Raw genomic sequence first — 17,935 nt, 5'->3', positions numbered from 1 at the left:
GTGCTGACCTCAGGCTCTATGCAGCACTTCCTCTTTGAAGCCCTCAGCTGATCCCAGGCTCCACTTGGCATTTCAAAGCAGCAGTGCTGCACGGAACAGTCTCCGGCTGATCCCAGGCTCCACTGGCACTGCCGCTTTGAAACATGGTGTAGAGCCTGACGCCGGGCTCTCCGTCGCATTCAAAGCAGCAGTGCTGCACGGAGCAGCTGACCCTGGGCTCCGTGCAGCACTGCCGCTTTTAAATACCCCCCTCTTCTCCCCTCGCTGCCTCTATATATGAGAGGCCGCAAAAGGGAGGAGTGACCAGTCAGTATTTGCTTATCGGATAGTTGACTAGCCCTTTACAGTAGGGATTTAAATATTGGTTAATTGAATAGTTGAGTAACCTCATGAATTCTTATCGGTTAGTCGACTATTCTATAGTCCCTGGGGCGATTAGTCGACTAGTCATTCACATCCCTAGCGCACAGCCAGGGAGGTCAGGAAGTTGGTGGGGCTGCCGAGCCCGCAGCCAGTGGAGCCAGGAAGGAGTGGGGACTGCAGAGCTCACAGCTGGTGGGGCTACAAGTGCCTGCAGGGCTGCCTCTGGAGCTCAGGAGGCTGCTGCAGCTCATGGGGCTGAGAGGCGTGCAGGGCTGCTGCAGGCAATGGGGTCAAGGCATCAATGACAGATAGTGGGGAGCCTGGCACACCCGTAACCCCAACCTTCCCTGGTTTGGAGAACTCCCATGTGTGGAGGGAGCTGGACCAGGGAGGTCCAACCTCTTATTGTGCAAATTCTTCACAACAACTGGTGGGTGAAAAAGAACAACAAAAAGCATGAAACTGAGTTCTGCCATTACAAGGAGTTTGGAATACTTCACATAAGGTGTTTGTCTTGCACAGCAGCCACTGAAAGTGAATCTTTGGTATCTTCTCTTCTGTGAGTTTGGTTTAATGAGGTACCATGACAAGAGATTTATGCGCTCTCATTCTGCATGCAAAGTGCTGACGATCATTTGTGTAAAATCTGATCAGCAGCTCTATAATATTCTTTCTTTTCCCAGTTATTTTTCCTTATGGATTTAACAGAGAAGACCAATCTGATGAGAATAATGGCAACAAACTCTCAATAAAATACAATAAAAATATGCTTAGATGTTTGCATTTCCATTGCTCATTCTCTTACATAACAGAGAACTTAACTCTTTTAAATTCATAGATTAAATGTCTTAAATATTTCATTGCCGTTTTGTTATACTTCCTCTTGCTGTAGGAATTAGTAGTTCATATAGCAAGAGATGCATAACAGAATACAGTAACTCCTCACTTAACATCCTCCATTGTTCCTATGCGGTGTTTCTGCCCCGTTTACACATGCTTGTTTAAAGTTGTGCAATGCTCTCTTATAACGTCACTGCTTGTAGGCTTCTTCAGAAGACCAGTGACTTTGTAAGGGAGTATTACACAACTTGTAACCAGGCTGGGCTGGCAGCCACCCCTCCCTCCCCCTCTCCCACAGTGGCGTGGCATATACTTAAATCAGGTTCCTACTGATTGTAGGTATGGAGACGTCTATTTGGCTGCAGTCTTTATTCATATATATATAAAAGGATTCTGCATAGTGTCTTGGGCTAATTTAAACGTGCATGAAGGAGGCTGTCAATGTAGCAATCATATCAGGGCTGTGCCATAGTATCACAGCAGCTTCTGGAGACTTGGGGAGATGGAGATAAAAGTTAGAGAAATTAGGAATGCATGATTAGTTTTTAAAGGTAAATGTGGCTTATTAGTGAAGAGTATTGTCATTTCTTTATATATAAGCCATTTTTGGATTATCATATTGTTAGTGACACTAGGGATGTAATAGTATAGTCAATTAATCGATTAACCAATGAGCAAAAGCTTATAGGTTAATACTATAGAACAGGGCTACTCAACATGCCCGTGGGCTGCATGCGGCCCGCGACCCATTTGTTTGTGGCCCATGGTGCAGTTTGGGTTTACACTGGGCTCAACACTCAGCCCATGGGTAGGAGCCAAAACAAAAAAGTAGTCTATATAATGGTCTTCTGCTGATATGCATTTTAGTAGTTAAATTCCTGGACTGTCATTGCTCATTAAAAGTGCTGTCATATGGGTGGAAATCAGGTAAATGTTGCATTTTAGTAATATCAGCAGAACTGACTTAAATGGGGCCTGTGTGTTGTGTAGTCTTGCCTTAATCTTTGTATTCGTGCCTGTCCGTGTGAAAGAAGCTATTTGCATATATTTGCATGTATATATTTGCATGTATATGCAACCACACTAAGTTGCGGCCCTCAGCATGTGCTGTTAGTATCATTGTGGCCCTTGGGGCTTCCAAAGTTGAGTAGCCCTGCTATAGACTACACACGTTCCCTTCCCCCACCCAGTACATTTTTTAGCAGGCTGGCCAGCAGCCCAGCTCAGTCCTGGCTTGCGTTGGGTCCAGGACCTACCCCCGCTGCGGCTCTGCTTTTAAAGTGTATTAGGAGCCAGGCGGGCAGGCGGCCTGGCTCAGTTGTGGCTCACGCTGGGTCCAGGAGCTCAGACACATACACCCCAGAGAGGAGCTGCTGTCACCCCATGCTGCTGCTTCTCTATCAGAGGCAATAGTGCGGGGCAATAGGCAGCCGGTCTGCAAGAGGAGCTGGATTTTAAACTGGCTCCCCTCACAGATCAGCTCCTGCCTGGCACCCCATGCTGCTGCCTCTGATACAGAGGCAGCCATGCAGAGTGGCAGAAGGCTCCTTGGGAGTGGGGCTGGAGTTCACTGGCTGCCGGCCCCATCCCCAGGGCCTATAAAATAGATGAGTGACCGATAAGAATTCATGAGGTTAATTGACTATTCATTAACTGATGTTTAACATCCCTAATTGACACATTTGCTGTTATTGGCACCTGCTGTCTTGTCCCAGAGCCCTGCAAATCTGCAGATACCAATTTTATATCCACAGACTGTGATAGCAACTTGCATGCAGATACAAATTTTGAATCCATTTAGGGCTCTATTTGGTACCTCTGTTCTCTCCCTTTTCAATGCAAGTTAAATTATACACTTGTCAAGCATGGATATCAGTCTCTTTGTTTTTCAGTACTCTGATCTGTCTTTTATAGGCTGTTAACCGTCAGGATATGACATACTGGCTTCAGGAACTTCAACAGAAGAGATGGGAATATTGTAACAACCTTGATGTCGCAAAGAGAGAGAGCAGAACTTCACCTACACCCAGTGACTTTTCCAAAGGCCTAGTTGCCAAAGACATTACAGGTAAGTTGAGGACTTGAGATACATATATAGAACATGTTGTATTTCTGTTTAGTAAGAGTTTACCAGTATGAATACCAGTATGAATTATCAAAATGACCTTAGCAAGTTAGAGAAATGGTCAGAGGTAAACAGGATGAGGTTTAATAAAGAGAAATGCAAAGTGCTCCACTTAGGAAGGAACAATCAGTTTCATACATACAAGATGGGAAGCGACTGTCTAGGAAGGAGCATGGCGGAAAGGGATCTAGGGGTCATAGTGGACCACAAGATGAATATGAGTCAACAGTGTGATGCTGTTGCAAAAAAAGCAAATATGATTCTAGGTTGTATCAACAGGTGTGTTGTAAGCAAAACTCGTGAAGTCATTCTGCCGCTCTACTCTGCACTAGTTAGGCCTCAGCTGGAGTACTGTGTCCAGTTCTGGGCGCCACATTTCAAGAAAGATGTGGAGAAATTGGAAAGGGTACAGAGAAGAATGACAAGAATGATTAAATGTTTAGAGAACATGACCTATGAAGCCAGGCTTCATGAACTGGGCTTGTTTAGTTTGGAAAAAAGAAGATTAAGGGGGGACATGATAGCGGTTTTCAAATATCTAAAAGGGTGTCACAAGGAGGAAGGAGAAAATTTGTTCCTCTTGGTTTCTGAGGACAGGAGAAGGAGTAATGGGCTTAAAGTGCAGCAGGGGAGGTTTAGATGGGACATTAGGAAAAAATTCCTAACTGTCAGGGTGGTCAAATATTGGAATAAATTGCCAAGGGAGGTGGTAGAATCTCCCTCTCTGGAGATATTTAAGAACAGGTTAGATAGACATCTGTCAGGGATGGTGTAGACAGAGCTTGGTCCTGCCTTGAGGGCGGGGGGCTGGACTCGATGACCTCTTGAGGTCCCTTCCAGTCCTATTATTCTATGATTCTATGGTAAAATTTCTACAATTTTCTTCCTTTTCCCCCCTCCTTTAAAGTGGATTACAAATGTTCCTGTAAAGTTGGCAGAATCATGCTCTCTTAAATCAATATATTTATATTAATTTCTTGTGTTTATAAATGTGCTCTAAAACATTAATAAGTTACCTGGCTGGCCTAACTTATCTTCGGCATGGAATGTAATAGCATTTCAAAGAAACAAAATGGAATATCGTTAAGTTTGTGTCACATAGTGTGAAAGAACTCAATTTAAAAGATGCTGTCAGAATATCTTAAAATGTGTTATGTGTTTCTTGGCATTTAAGGTCCATTTCCTCAGTAGGAACAAAGAAAAAAATTTTAAGATGGAAAGAATCTAGTTAGTTTGGTCACCTACCAAAAACAGACATTTTCTTGCCCTATACCAGGGGTTGGCAACTATGGCTCACTAGGGAGCCAGATAGGGCTCTTCTGGCCTTACTCCTCCTGCAGCACGGAGCCAGCGTTGGTGCTGCAGCCTTATAGCCCCTTGCAAGACTGGAACGCCAGCATTGGCTTCCTGCGGGAGCATGGGGCAGGAGGAGAAAGCCCTGAGGCTCAGTGCCGGATCTGGCATGCAAAGAACAAACAGCCTGAACATGACACTTCTTGCAGGCATCCCCTTCTGGCCAAAATCCTCTCTGCCCCCAGGCCGCTGGCCAGACAACCACCTCTCCTCCCCTCCTCCCCCACTCTTTGCCCAGACACCTTCTGCCTCTGGCCAAGCAGACAGCCCCCAAACTGTTCCTGCCAGACCTCGCATCCTCACCCCCTCCTACACCCCACCTCCCACCAACCAGATCCTGCACTCCCATCCCTATCCCATTCACTGGTAGCCCTGTCCCGCATACTTAACACCTCATTTTTGGCCCCTCCCCAGAGCCCATGGGGACTTCCAAAATCCACTAACCCTGGAACCCCAGAAGAGTAAATCTGGCCTGAGACCTTGAACCTCGGTCTTCCCTGCCACTACCTCCACTATGGGGCTGGAGTACCCAGGGAGTGAGGTGTTTCAGTTGGGGGTCACATCAGTGATGACGTAATTATGGCTGAGGAGGCATTTTTAATAAGCCTCTATTTAGGGATGTCAGCATGTAGACAACTACACAATTAACTCATAAATCTGGGCTTATCAGTTAAATTTGTTGACTACATGTATTCTTCTCCCCCATTCCCTCCGTTGCTTTTTTATCAGTGCCAGCAAGGGGTGGGGAGGCAGAAGCTGGTGCCGATGAGGGGCTGGCTTTTAAGCTGGTTCCCCACAAATACTGGATCCGTGGAGCCATCTGATCCCCTTCGACACCTGCACTGCTGCCTCCGATAGAGAGGCAGTAGGGTGGAGGGTAATAGGGAGCAGGCAGGAGCGGGTAAATGCAGGAAGCCGGCTTTCAAGTCAGCTGTGTGTGTATATCAGCTCCCGTGGAGCGGCCTCTCTCCACAGCGGGCCCAGGCTTGCTGCGTACAGAGGCTGCTCCGTGGATGCCAGCGCATCCTCTTTATGTGGGGAGCTCGTGCCTCCATGGACAGCAGCTGCTGCCATCTTACACTGGCATGGGATGTCAGGGGTTCCCCGGGAGTGGTGCTGGGAGTGCACTGGCTGCTGGCTCTGCCCCCAGGAACTATTGAATAGTCGTGTGACAGTTAAAATTTGATGAGGTTATACAACTGTTCAATTACATGCTCAACATCCCTATTCTGTTTTCAGGTTTTTATAATTATGGTAATCTCCCTTTCCCCCAAATGTAGAAATCTCTTGTTGATTTCATGTCCAAGAAAGTGGGTGAGCTTTATGGAAAACTTAAATAAAAATGTTTTCAGTAAGTGTGTAGTTATCAAAGCACATGAGAACAGTTTCTCTATACCTTCTGGTTTTTTGGACAGCAAAAAAGAAATAATTATCTCCTTCAGGGATGTTGTGAGACTTAATTAGTTAATATTTAAAAAATTCAAAAAAGGTGCCAAGTAGGATTCTTTCATTTTTACAACAGTTGTAGAATCCTCTGGAAGAGATGGTGGGACTGATGTGTGTATTATTCATGGAGGGCCTGCTTATGCTATCTCCCTCCGTGGGATTTAGGGATGTTAGACCGTAGTCATTTATGCTTATCAGTTATCCAAACAGTTACACGTGGCTCTCAGTCCAGCTCCTGGGGAGGCAGCAGCATGGGATGGCAGCTTAAAAGCTGTCCCCCAGCGCACACAGGCTCCTGGGGAGCTGGCTGCTGTCCCGATACAATTACACGCATTTTAACATCCCTAGTGGGTTTACTCACAGCATAAGGTATTGTTCAAAGTAAGGTGGCAGAATGTGGCCCAGACTTTGTGTCAACAATTTGTGACCAGACCAGAGGTGAGCAAGGAAATCACTCTTTCCACTGCTTCCTGAGGTTTGATCCCACGGGAACTTTTTGCAAGACTTTTTTCAGTACAGGATATAAAATGAAAGAACCACACTCACTGTTGCCTATTCAGAATTTCACCCCGTATTTTCAGAGGAATAAAGTACCAGCTACCTTTCTAACATGTTAGACAATTCTGCAGAGTTCTTCATTTCACAGACATTTTAAAAATACCTATTTCCAGCTTTCCCTTTTAGCATTTCAGAATGAGGGGGATCTTCCTGTTTCTCTGCTATGTGACTTCAAAGCAGGATATTTAAAAGGCTGCTTATTGCTAAAATCAACAAAGGCCATATTTTCTTTTTAAACTGCCATGTGTATCTCTGAGATTTTATTACCTAATGCACAAAAATATGAATGAATGGGATCTTGGTATACTGAGGATAAAGATAAAGATGAGAGTACTTTTTTTTTTTAATTGTTCAAATATGTCTTTAAGAACATGGCATTTTATGGGGTGGGGGAGCTTGTGCAGTGTAAGGTAACGTAATAATAATCAAATGTTTCTTTCCTTTCTCAGATTTGAGTACCCTGAATCCAAATGTCTCAGCAGAGAAAGCTAGAAATGTCCTAGCTGTGGAGACTGCTCCCACGGAACTGGTAGGAGAACAAGCAGCTTGCCAGCCGGTACCAATCCAACAAAGTGCCATCAATTTCTCCTTGAAACAATGGGGTACTGAGATCAGGTGAGTTCTTTTCTCCTCATGAGAACTATACTTGTCCCTAGCAAATGACTAGTGATACTGCAAGTTGCTCAAAACCAGTGATGATGAGGCCAGTATACAATGGAGAGAGACGATGTACAAATTAAGCAAGAAATTGGAAAAAATAGTGGCTACAATATGTCTTAAAGTGGACTGTCAGTTTATACATACTAGGAATGCTAACATAATAGAGTCGGTAGTGTTGGTAAATTTTAACGTTTGATGAAAATGAACAGTCCATAGCTTTATGGTGTGAGCACAAGACAAGGAGCCAGGATTTGTTTGTTCTCTTGGGCAAGTTAAATACTTAACCACTCTGCTTCTTATCATTTCTCTGTAAAATATGAGTAGTAATTGCTTACTTCAGTGGTGATATGGTGATTCACTAGTTTGGAGATTGAAAATGTCTCTAAATAGTCTTAGTAATTTTTTCCATTTTTTTAAAAAAAAGATATATACTGTAGATTAAGTACAAGAAGTTCAGATCAATGCTGATCAAGCTGTGGCAATCACCTAAAGTAAAACATTTTTTTTAAAGTATGGAATAAAAATAACTACAAGTTTACTTGAGTTCACTCTTAGACACTAATTATTTTCAAGAACACTCATACAGTGCCTGACTTCTGGCTCTTTCATATAATCTGTCTTGTGACTTTCCACTGCTGTGCAGAGAACACCTGATCTTTTTCCCGTGGAGCTAGAGAAGTGCATGAGGCAGTGGCTGCTGTCCTCTCAATTAGACCACATCCTTCTTGGGCTGTGATTGAATATAATTGATTTTTTTTTATCTAGTACAGTTGAATTAAATAAGGCAATTGTACCAGTCCTAGTTTGGAGGGAAGCCAAGTTGCCTCACTACAGTGAGAGCAGATCAGTTAGTTGTCTAGTAGAACCCAGCTTCAGGGCTGGCCCACCAGTTTAGGGGGCTTCAGCCTACCCTCGGGCCACAGAGTAGCCCAGCTGCCCTGGCCCTAGCCTAAAAATATGGAATAAAAATAAAAAAGATAAAGAATCTTGGGACTCGGGCCAAACTCTGGCTGAGCAGCAATTCACAGGCCCAGGCCCTTGCTTCGGGCAGGGCAACAAGCAGTTGACAGAGCCCAGGCCTGCTTTCAGGCTGGGTAGTAGTTTGGCCCCAAGCAAGGACTTGGCATATAAACAGCAGCAATATAAGGGGCTCAGGCCTGTTGTCAGGCTGAGTGGCGATTGGGTCTCCTTACTTTGATAGAGAGCTGCCAAGTGGGGATGGAAGAGGCTGAAGGCATCCCAAAGCTGAGGCATATAGGGGCTTCACTTGAGAATTTTGGGCAGGATCAGGCCAATGACCCAATCTATCAGAACATACGCAAGAAAATAATCGAGGTAAATAGGGTCTCAGTAGAGGGAAGAAGCAAGGCCTTGAGACCATATTATATAATCAAGAGGGATCTCCTATACCGAGTCATTCCAGGCCAGGAACCAATAGTGGAACAACTCTTCGTGCCCCAGAAACACCGGAGAGACATGATGGACCTGGCCCAGAGCCATTTGTTCGGCGGACAGCTAGGGATTGATAAACCCCGGATCGGATTTTGAGAAGATTCTAGTGGCCTGGGGTGTACTTGGAAGTCCAGAAATATTGCGCCTCCTGACCCGAGTGCCAATTGCATGGACCCCGGACGCACCTGAGTGCCCCCCTGGTGCCTCTGCCTATTATTGAGGTCCCCTTTGAGTGTATGGCGATGGACCTAGTTGGCCCACTGGAGAAGTCCTCTCGGGGGCACTGGAGCATCTTAGTGGTCCTAGATTATGCCACCCGTTACCCGGAGGTGGTGCCCCCTCCAAAATCTACACTTGAAAACCATAGCAAGGGAATTGGTCCAGATCTTTGAGAGTAGGGATACCCATGGAGATCTTAACAGACCAGGGTATTCCTTTGTCTCTAAGTTAATGAAGGACCGGTGCGCTAGTCCACATCCGGACCCTGAGGACGTCAGTCTACCACCCACAGACAGACAGCCTTGTTGCGCGGTTCAACCACACTCTCAAGGACATGATCCGGAAGACGGTGAGCTGGGATGGGAAAGATTGGGATGTCCTACTCCCATACCTCATGTTTGCCATCTATGAGGTTCCTCAGGCATCCACTGGGTTTTCTCCATTTGAATTATTGTACGGGCACAAGCTCCGAGGGATCCTGGACCTTGCCAGAGAGGCTTGGGAGGAGCAGCCAAACCATGGACTCAGTATTATTGAGCATGTCTTCCAAATAAGGACAGGAGTACCTGGAAAAGGCCCAGGAGGCCCAACAGAGCTATTACAACTGTCGAGCGAGCGACAGTCCGGAGGTTCCAGGTGGGAGATCGAGTAATGGTATTAGTCCCAGTGGTAGAGAGCAAGCTCCTTGCCAGGTGGCAGGGGCCCTATGAATTGATCAAGGTCCTAGGAGAAGTAGGTGTGACAAGGTGTGACAACCGGGTCGCCGGAAGACGGAACAAATCTACCACATCAACTTGTTGAAACTCTGGCGGGACCTGGAAGTACAGCTGGCTGCCCTGGGAACAGTGACCGCAGAGGAAACCCCACAGAAGCAGATGGGGATCTCCCCAGAGTTAACCCCGGACAAACAGGAGGAAGTTCTAAATCTGCTCGAGCAACATTCAGATGTGTTCTTAACACAGCCTGGCAGGACCACTGCAGTTGAACATTATATCATCACAGACCCAGGCGTACGAGTCAATGTAAGGCTCTACTGGATCCCAGAGGCAAAGCAGGAGGAGGTTAAAAAGGAAGTAAAGATGTCACTGGAACTGGGTATCCGAAGAATTTCACAGCCAATGGTTCAGCCCAATCGTCCTGGTACCTAAGCCTGATGTCAGCCTCCGATTTTGTAATTATTTTAGGAATTTGAACAAGGTGTCCAAGTTCGATGCCTACCCCATGCCACAGATAGATGAGCTGATTGATAGACTGGGAAAGGTTCGATTTCTGTCTACCCGTGACCTAACCAAGGGATTCTGGCAGATCCCCTTGGCCAAGAAAGCCAGGGAGAAGAGGCCTTTTCCACACCTGAGGGACTCTATCCATATACCGTCCTCCCATTCAGGTTACCTGGGGCCCCTATGATATTCCAAAGGCCTATGGATAAGCTACTACAGCCACATTGTGTATACACAGCAGCATATCATGATGATGTCATCATCCATAGCCCAGCCTGGGGCACACACCTGGAGAAGGTGGAGGCCGTATTAAACACCTTGAGGGGAGCTGGCCTCACTGCAAACCCTGCAAGTGTGCAGAAGCCATATATCTGGGGGATATTGTGGGGAGGAGTGTAGTGAAGCCCCAGCTGAATAAGGTAGCAGCAATACAGAACTGGCCCCGGACAGCAGGTCTGGATGTTCCTTGGACTAGTGGGGTACTATCGGAGATTTAGCCCCCACTTTGCCTCCAGAGCGTGTCCCCTGACAGACCTAACAAAAGCACACTCCCCAAAGGTTGTGAAATGGACACCTGCGGCAGAAAAGGCATTCATCAACCTGAAAACGGCCTTGTGTGGTGACGCGGTACTTATAGCCCCTGACTTCGAGAAGGAGTTCTTACTTCAGACGGAAGCCTCTGAAGTTGGACTGGGTGCCACGCTGTCCCAAATGGTCAGAGAGGAAGAGCATTCCATGCTATACCTGAGCCGGAAGCTCCTCCCAAGGGAAGGAAACTACACCATCCTTGAAAAAGAGTGCCTCGCGGTGAACTGGGCCACGGAGAGTCTGCCATATTACCTGCTCGGACAAAAATTCACCCTTGTTACAGACCACACGCCCCTACAATGGATGCACCGGAACAAAAACAAAAATGCCAGAGTAACACGATGGTTTCTGTCTCTTCAACCGTTCCACTTTCGAGTGCAACACAGGGCCGGAGACAAGCACGGTAATGCAGATGGCCTGTCAAGGATGCACTCCCTGCCGTCCCAAGTAGCCCAACCCCATAGTGTTGAGCAGGGGTGGAGGATGTGTGACAGAGTCAGACTGGAGGACCACTGCAGATAGAGAGAAAGGCAGCTCTAAGGCAGCAACAGCCCTGGTCAACAAGGAGCAAAGGAGATAGGGTTGCTGTAAATCAGTCAGCGCCAGCTGACCTCACCATGGCAACCTCAGGAGCCTTTTAAAAGGAAGCCCTCCTTGCAGGGAGGAGAAGAGGGAGAGTGAGAGAGCACATGGAGTGAGAGGAGACCGAGCAGACTAAGAAAGATAAGAGCAACATTGCCAGAAATAGCAAAGTGGGGGTGAGGAGCCCCAAACAGGGGTTTTTAGGCCCTCCTTCTCCTGGCAGCCTAAGAGCTCAGCTGGGCGCTGGAAAGGACTATTTTTGCAGCCCAGGCTGACCCTGGGACACTAGCCCCAATGCCTTTGAGACCAAAGTTTGAACCCTGCCAAGGGCTAATAGCAAAGGACTGACACTGCCCAAAAAAGGACTGAGCAGGGTACTGGGACCTAGGAGTGGGGTTACCGTGCCACAGGGCTGCTCCTTGTTTTTAAAGTTACAGACCAACTAACGTAGCTTCCCCTCTGAGGCTTTTTATCTGTGGAAAGTTTGATTTAAGTGATTTGCTTAGCATCACACAGGATCTCCTTGGCACAGGCAGTGGTTGAACTCAGCTTTGAGTATGAAACCTCCTTCTTCCTGCAGCTTCTTGCCTCATGATACACCTTCCAACTTCAGATTTCTCTGCCTATCAGATTTCATGGAAAGGTTTTTGTAGTGAGGTAGTTTGGCCTCCCTCTGCCCCAGAAGAGGAAGATCTCCCTAAGATACCCTGGTGTGTGGGACCAGAGCAACCCAGCCCCACCCCCAGGAAACCGAGGGGTGGGTCCAGAAGTACAAAGGCTGGAGCTAGGATCTCAGTTGGTGGCCAGCAATGGAGGAAGCCGAATGCCTTGCCCGATCCTGAGCGGTTTATCAGGCTGCAGGGTCCCCTCAAATCCCTGAGATTGAACTGCATAGGTTCCTCTATATTTGGGCATTGTGCCGCTATATCTCCTATCTCCCCATGAGCACAGCATCAATACCCTGTGCGGGCATCCCCATTTCTTGGGCCTTTGGGCCTTACCCCGACCTTTCTTTCATGGCCTGCTGCTGCTCTTCTGACCCTTTCCTCCCAGACTGAGCCCTGTCTGAGGACTCAGGGCCATGGTCTCTTGGTCTCTTCATTTTACAGCTGGGGAAGCTAGGGATGTAACATCCCCTTGAATTAGTTAACCAGTTAAAAGTTAAGTTTAACTAGTTAACTGATTGAATAGGTGGGGGGGAGAGGCAGTTCTGCTCCAGCCAGGATGGAGCATGCCCCCCCCACAGCAGACCCAGCGGACCTGGAGTAGCCCCCTGCCTGCGGAGAGAGGGATGGGACGGGGATTGCTCCAGCCCCATCTGGTTAACCATAACTGGCAAGGCTTACTCCTAAGGGTGAGGCTTACAGGTTAACCATTAACATTCCTAAAAACAGGCCCCATCATGTCACGTTTCATGAAGATAAAGTTATTGTTTTTGAATTATTCATATCTGTAACTGGTTTGTGTCTCGGGTCCCGTAGCGCCTTCAGTTCAGGGGACGCTGCCCCGGCTGGCCCCGATTCGCCCCTGTTCCCGGCCTCTACCTCTCGGCTCCTGCAGTCCACTCCCTGCGACCTACTTCCCGAGGGCTCGCTTGCCTGGTTGGTCGCCTCGGTCCGCGTCAGTGCGTCCGTGTCGCCACTTGAACACTGCTGCCTGTCGGAAGCTTCCGCCCCCACGCTCCTCCGTCCGATCCCCCTCTCCTGGTGGCTGTCTGCCGGCGCCGGTCTCTTCCCCTCCTGCTTCTGGCGCCGCACTGCCACTGTCGTGGTTCCTCGCTGGCCCTGTGTAGGAGGCTGAGAGCAGAATCTCCCCTCCTCTGCCCTCCCTTCCTTCCTTTTGAATTCCCTGCCCAGTGTCCTGATGCTCTCTACCCCGGCTGGGGCTGCTCCCGGGTCCTACCGCCCGCCGGCTTCCTCCCTGGCCGGCTGGCGCATGCGTGGAGACCGCGCCGGTCAGCCCTGGCTCCATGGCCCTTGCCGCCGTGCTCCCGGCGCCGGCGGACCCTGTGCGTGGGGCGTGGTGCCTCGGTTCCTGAGGCTGGGAGTGCGGGGGTGAGTCCCCCCATCTCAGTATCACAGAGATGAGCTCCATGGAAAAACCCATGAGGAAATTAATAATTCTGTCTTCACAATAAGTTTTGAAGAGCATGCAGCAAATGAGGTCTAGAACCATGCGCGAATAATGATAAAATAAAATGTTGCGTAGTTGCTAAGGATGTAAAAGTATAACTGTTTAAAATAGGGGTGGGCAATAATTTTGGTGGGGGGGGCCACTCCAAGATTTTGGTAAGTGGTCAAGGGTTGCACTTTTCAATGGAGGAGATGCAGCATCTAGGTTGGAGGTTGGGTGCAGAAGGACACGTGGGATAAGGGACTGGGGTGCAGGAGACAGTGTGGGGTCTGAGAGGGTATTTGGGTGGAGGAGGGGGTTGTGACCTGGGTCGGGATTGGGGTGTAGGGTCGAGGAGGGGAGGAGAGGATTCTGGCCTGGGGTGGGTGTAGGAGGAGGTACAGAGTCTGGGAGGGAATTGTCACTTGGGGCAGGGGATGCAGAGGGTTTGGATGGTGATCTGGGGGAGGGAGTTGGCATGCAGGGGGGCTAAGGTGCCAGAGGCAGACTCTGGCTGGGAGGCGCTTACCTAAATGTCTCCTGGCCAGCAGGCTGCAGCAGCCCCAACCCGCTTAAAAATAAAGGCTGTTCCCTCCATGTGGCTTTCAACGCCTGCTGCCCCCGTCTCTCAGGCCAATCTCTCAGATCCTATTGGCTGGAAACAGCCAGCCAACAGGAGCTGAGAGATTGGCTGAGGTCAATTCTTATTGGCCAGTGGTTTCTGGCCAATAGAAGCTAAGGGTTGGGCTGGGGGTGGGGAGATCACATGAAGCCTCTCCCTCCTTACAGAGCAGAGACACGCAGGGACTGTATTTTAAACTGCGGCAGCTGCATGTGCCTGAGGGTCCTGGCAGGGTGTCCGCAGGCCAGATCCTGTGGCTTGAAGGGCCGGATCTGGCCCCTGGGCCGTATTTTGCTCAGCCCTGGTTTAAATGGTTAACCAATAAGACTGGGCTTATCAGTTAGTTAACATTTACATGGCGGCACACTGTGAGTCAGCTTTTAAGCCATGTTCTGATGCGCACTGGCTCCTGTCTACAGTCCCACTCCTGGGGAGCTGGCTGACGCTGCCACGCAGTATCCGAGGCAGCAGCGTTGGGTGGTAGCTGGCTCCCTAGAGCAGGCCCAGCAGATGACAGCCAGTATGCGCTGGGAGCCAGCTACAAAGCTGACTTCCAGTGCACGGTGGCTCCTAGGGAGCTGGCTGCCACCTCACGCTGTGGATGCATGTAACTGTTTAAGTGCTGAGATTTTTCACATCCCTGATAGCTGCTCATTAACTGACAACTATTGCTTCAGAGGGTAGCCGAGTTAGTCTGTACGGCTACGTCTACACTGGCCCCTTTTCCGAAAGGGGCATGTTAATTTCAGAGATCGTAATAGGGAAATCCGCGGGGGATTTAAATATCCCCCGCGGCATTTAAATAAAAATGTCCGCCGCTTTTTTCCGGTTTTTAGAAAAGCCGGAAAAGAGCGTCTACACTGGCCCCGATCCTCCGGAAAAAGCGCCCTTTTCCGGAGGATCTTATTCAAAGTAGGAATAAGATCCTCCGGAAAAGGGCACTTTTTCCGGAGGATCTGGGCCAGTGTAGACGTTCTTTTCCGGCTTTTCTAAAAGCCGGAAAAAAGCGGCGGACATTTTTATTTAAATGCCGCGGGGGATATTTAAATCCCCCGCGGATTTCCCTATTACGATCTCTGAAATTAACATGCCCCTTTTGGAAATGGGGCCAATGTAGACGAGCCCTACAGGATAAACTTTAAAAACTACAAATGGTCTGGTAGCACTTTATAGACTAACAAAACATGTAGATAGTATCATGAGCTTTCGTGGGCACAGCCCACTTCTTCAGAGAACTATTGATTCAGGGTACTGATTAAGGTGCCGTCCTGTGAAAAAATTGTATGTGATTGTGTGTAATTAAAGTATCATAATGCATATGCATCGGGGCCCAAATGAAGACTGCACAGGCAACCTTATTTAAACTTCCTGACTTTTGAGTTCTGAACTTTGCAGTCTTAATGTTCTTTTAATGTAGAACTCTGATTAGGTGTGAGGGATTTCTGCTTTAAAGAGCTTATGGCATCAGATCCTTAAGGTGTAGTTAATGACATCTTTATAATAATAAATGTAAAATAGAAATATAATATAAAAAATCAGTGTCTAAATCTGATTAGAATTGAGTTTTACTATACTACAGTAGTTAATGATGGATAAGTGCGATGTTGATGTGATGGGAAATCTAGAAATACCCGAGATGTTTAGCTAGTAGAGAAATGGGAAGGAAAATGTTAAAAAAACAAATGTTTATTAAAGGCCATAATGTGATTTTCAGCACTTTTGTAGTGGGCCTTAGGCAAAGATTGATTGATTAATTACTTCTTGCAATACCTTATTAGGTACAGGATTACTTGTTAACCCTTTAATGCAGAGGGTGAACTGAGGCACAGAGATCAGGGGACTTATATAAGGTTTCAGAGGAAGTCTGTGGCAGTAATGGGAGTCTGAACTTGCTGAGTTCTAGGTCAGAGTCTTAAACAGAAGATCATCCCAGCTACTTTAGCTATGCAACACAATTTCATCACAGTTGTTCTTTGTGTAGAGCTTTAACGTATGGGTAATATCTGCATATGTCTGGCGCAACAGTAAAGACATAAGATGGAAGTGATGAGAGTGTTTAATATATACTGTGTGTGCATATTGCATTTGCTTAAGCCAGAAGCTGCTTTCAATTTAAATCTGCTTTTAACAATTTAAAGTCACCAAAAACTAATTGGGTCAGATAAAAGTTCACAGCTACAGTCTTTCCTCCCTATGTGGACAGTTTTTGCAGCCTCATTTGTTAATGTAGAGCCCTGCTTGTTTAAAAGAATGTAATGTAATAATCTCAGAGTTTGAATGAGTTCATTTGCAAATTCAGTACAATCAATTTAGAATTGAATAAGGATATTAACTAATTCTTAACCGGTTAAATTGAATAAGGTTTAACCACTACAAAGGCAAGTTCCCCTCTCTTTGATATTCACAACTCCGTCAACTTCCACCCTGACTTGATTGCCTCATTAACACCAATAACTTTTTTCTTTTGTTGTTTTTATATATACCTCTGCTTCTGTCCATGTCGGACACTTACTGCCCACTCTACTAGCCTCATTTAGCACAGACGCTTTAATTAACAGGGGTTTTTTCCTCCTCCCTTTCTCCCCTCTTTCTCTGCTTTCTATTTTTCCCTCTGTGCCTCTTGCTCCATATTTGTCATCTGAAGAAGTGGGTTGTGCCCTCAAAATCTCATGATACTATCTATAATTTTTGTTAGTCTCTAAGAAGCTATAGGACCACTCATTTTTTTTACACTTTTTTTTTTAATGCTAACAAGGTTTCTCAACAAAAGTGCTGTCAACTGGCAGGAGTCTCCATAACCAGAAATACGTCAAACCATTTTTTCAGGTACCTGCTGTCAACAGCTCATGACCACATCTATAGCTCCCTTGTCAACAGAAAGAGCAAAGCATTGTGGGCATGCATCGCACATTGCTATGTCACCTTCATGTGTTAAGCCCTATGGGAACACACAAAGAACTACTAAGCATGATGGGACCATGAAAAACATCCAGTCAGCTATCTGTTTTCTTCCCAGATGTCCCTGGGCGTTTCTGGATTACACACCAACTCAAGAAATCACAGTAATAAAACACGGACCTCAGACTTCTGGCACTGTGAGCACTGTGCAGAAAACATCATGAGCACTGTGCAGAAAACATCACGCATTGCAGCATTCCTAATTATGGACTTCACAGCTGTGCCAACATCCAGTTGTCATTGTTGGTTTCACAGGGAGTGGAGTGCAAGTGGAGTGCTGGACTGCAATGAGTGTGTTAAGGAAGACGGGTTGCTGGTTGCAGAATTGCACCTTTGCAGCTATGCAAGACAGTATGGGGGGGAGACAGAGGTGCGGCTGCTAAGAGTTATGGCTGGGGGGGCCTTATGTTATGGTCTCTAGTATTGTTTAGGAGTATTATGCTTCTCAGTATGTCCTTTTGGTCCTGCATGATCTGGAGCATGCGTTCAGTGGTCTCCTGACTGTTCATTGACTCTATCTTTTTTTTTTCTTCCCTCGATTGTGCTCTCTTTCCCGGTCCCTTAGCTCTCTAACAACAGCTCATCTTTGTTCTCTTTTCTCTTACTGAACAGAGGAGTGACCTAACAAATCTTTCAGCATATCATCACATGTCCTTGGCTTCTTTGTTCTCAGTTGCCAACCTCTATCTGATGATGCTGTGCAAGATGGCCGACTCCTCGGGGTGTGGTCTACAGAAAGTAACCATTACCAATATAGTTATTGTACTGTTCATGATAAAATTGTTAGTCTTGTCTGTAATATGCATGCCCCTGGGAAAAAATCCCACTTCCTGGGAT

At 47.1% G+C, this 17,935-nt stretch overlaps 1 protein-coding gene across 2 annotated transcripts in view; it reads left to right on the top strand.

The window, feature by feature from the left end:
* The window catches only part of TBC1D2B (TBC1 domain family member 2B), a 65,451-nt gene that overhangs the window by 14,560 nt on the left and 32,956 nt on the right, over nucleotides 1-17,935 (top strand). For both annotated transcript variants that reach the window (XM_075897627.2, XM_075897628.2), the window contains exons 2-3: nucleotides 3,118-3,271; nucleotides 7,135-7,300. In XM_075897627.2, coding sequence (XP_075753742.2) covers nucleotides 3,118-3,271; nucleotides 7,135-7,300 — 320 coding nt within the window. The remainder of the gene's footprint in view (nucleotides 1-3,117; nucleotides 3,272-7,134; nucleotides 7,301-17,935) is intronic.

This window comes from Pelodiscus sinensis, chromosome 14 (genome assembly GCF_052426305.1).
Source record: "Pelodiscus sinensis isolate ZL-2025 chromosome 14, ASM5242630v1, whole genome shotgun sequence".
Taxonomy (NCBI): Eukaryota; Metazoa; Chordata; order Testudines; family Trionychidae; genus Pelodiscus; species Pelodiscus sinensis.
Note: the sequence above shows the minus strand (reverse complement) of the source record. Positions and strands in the feature narration are given on the sequence as shown.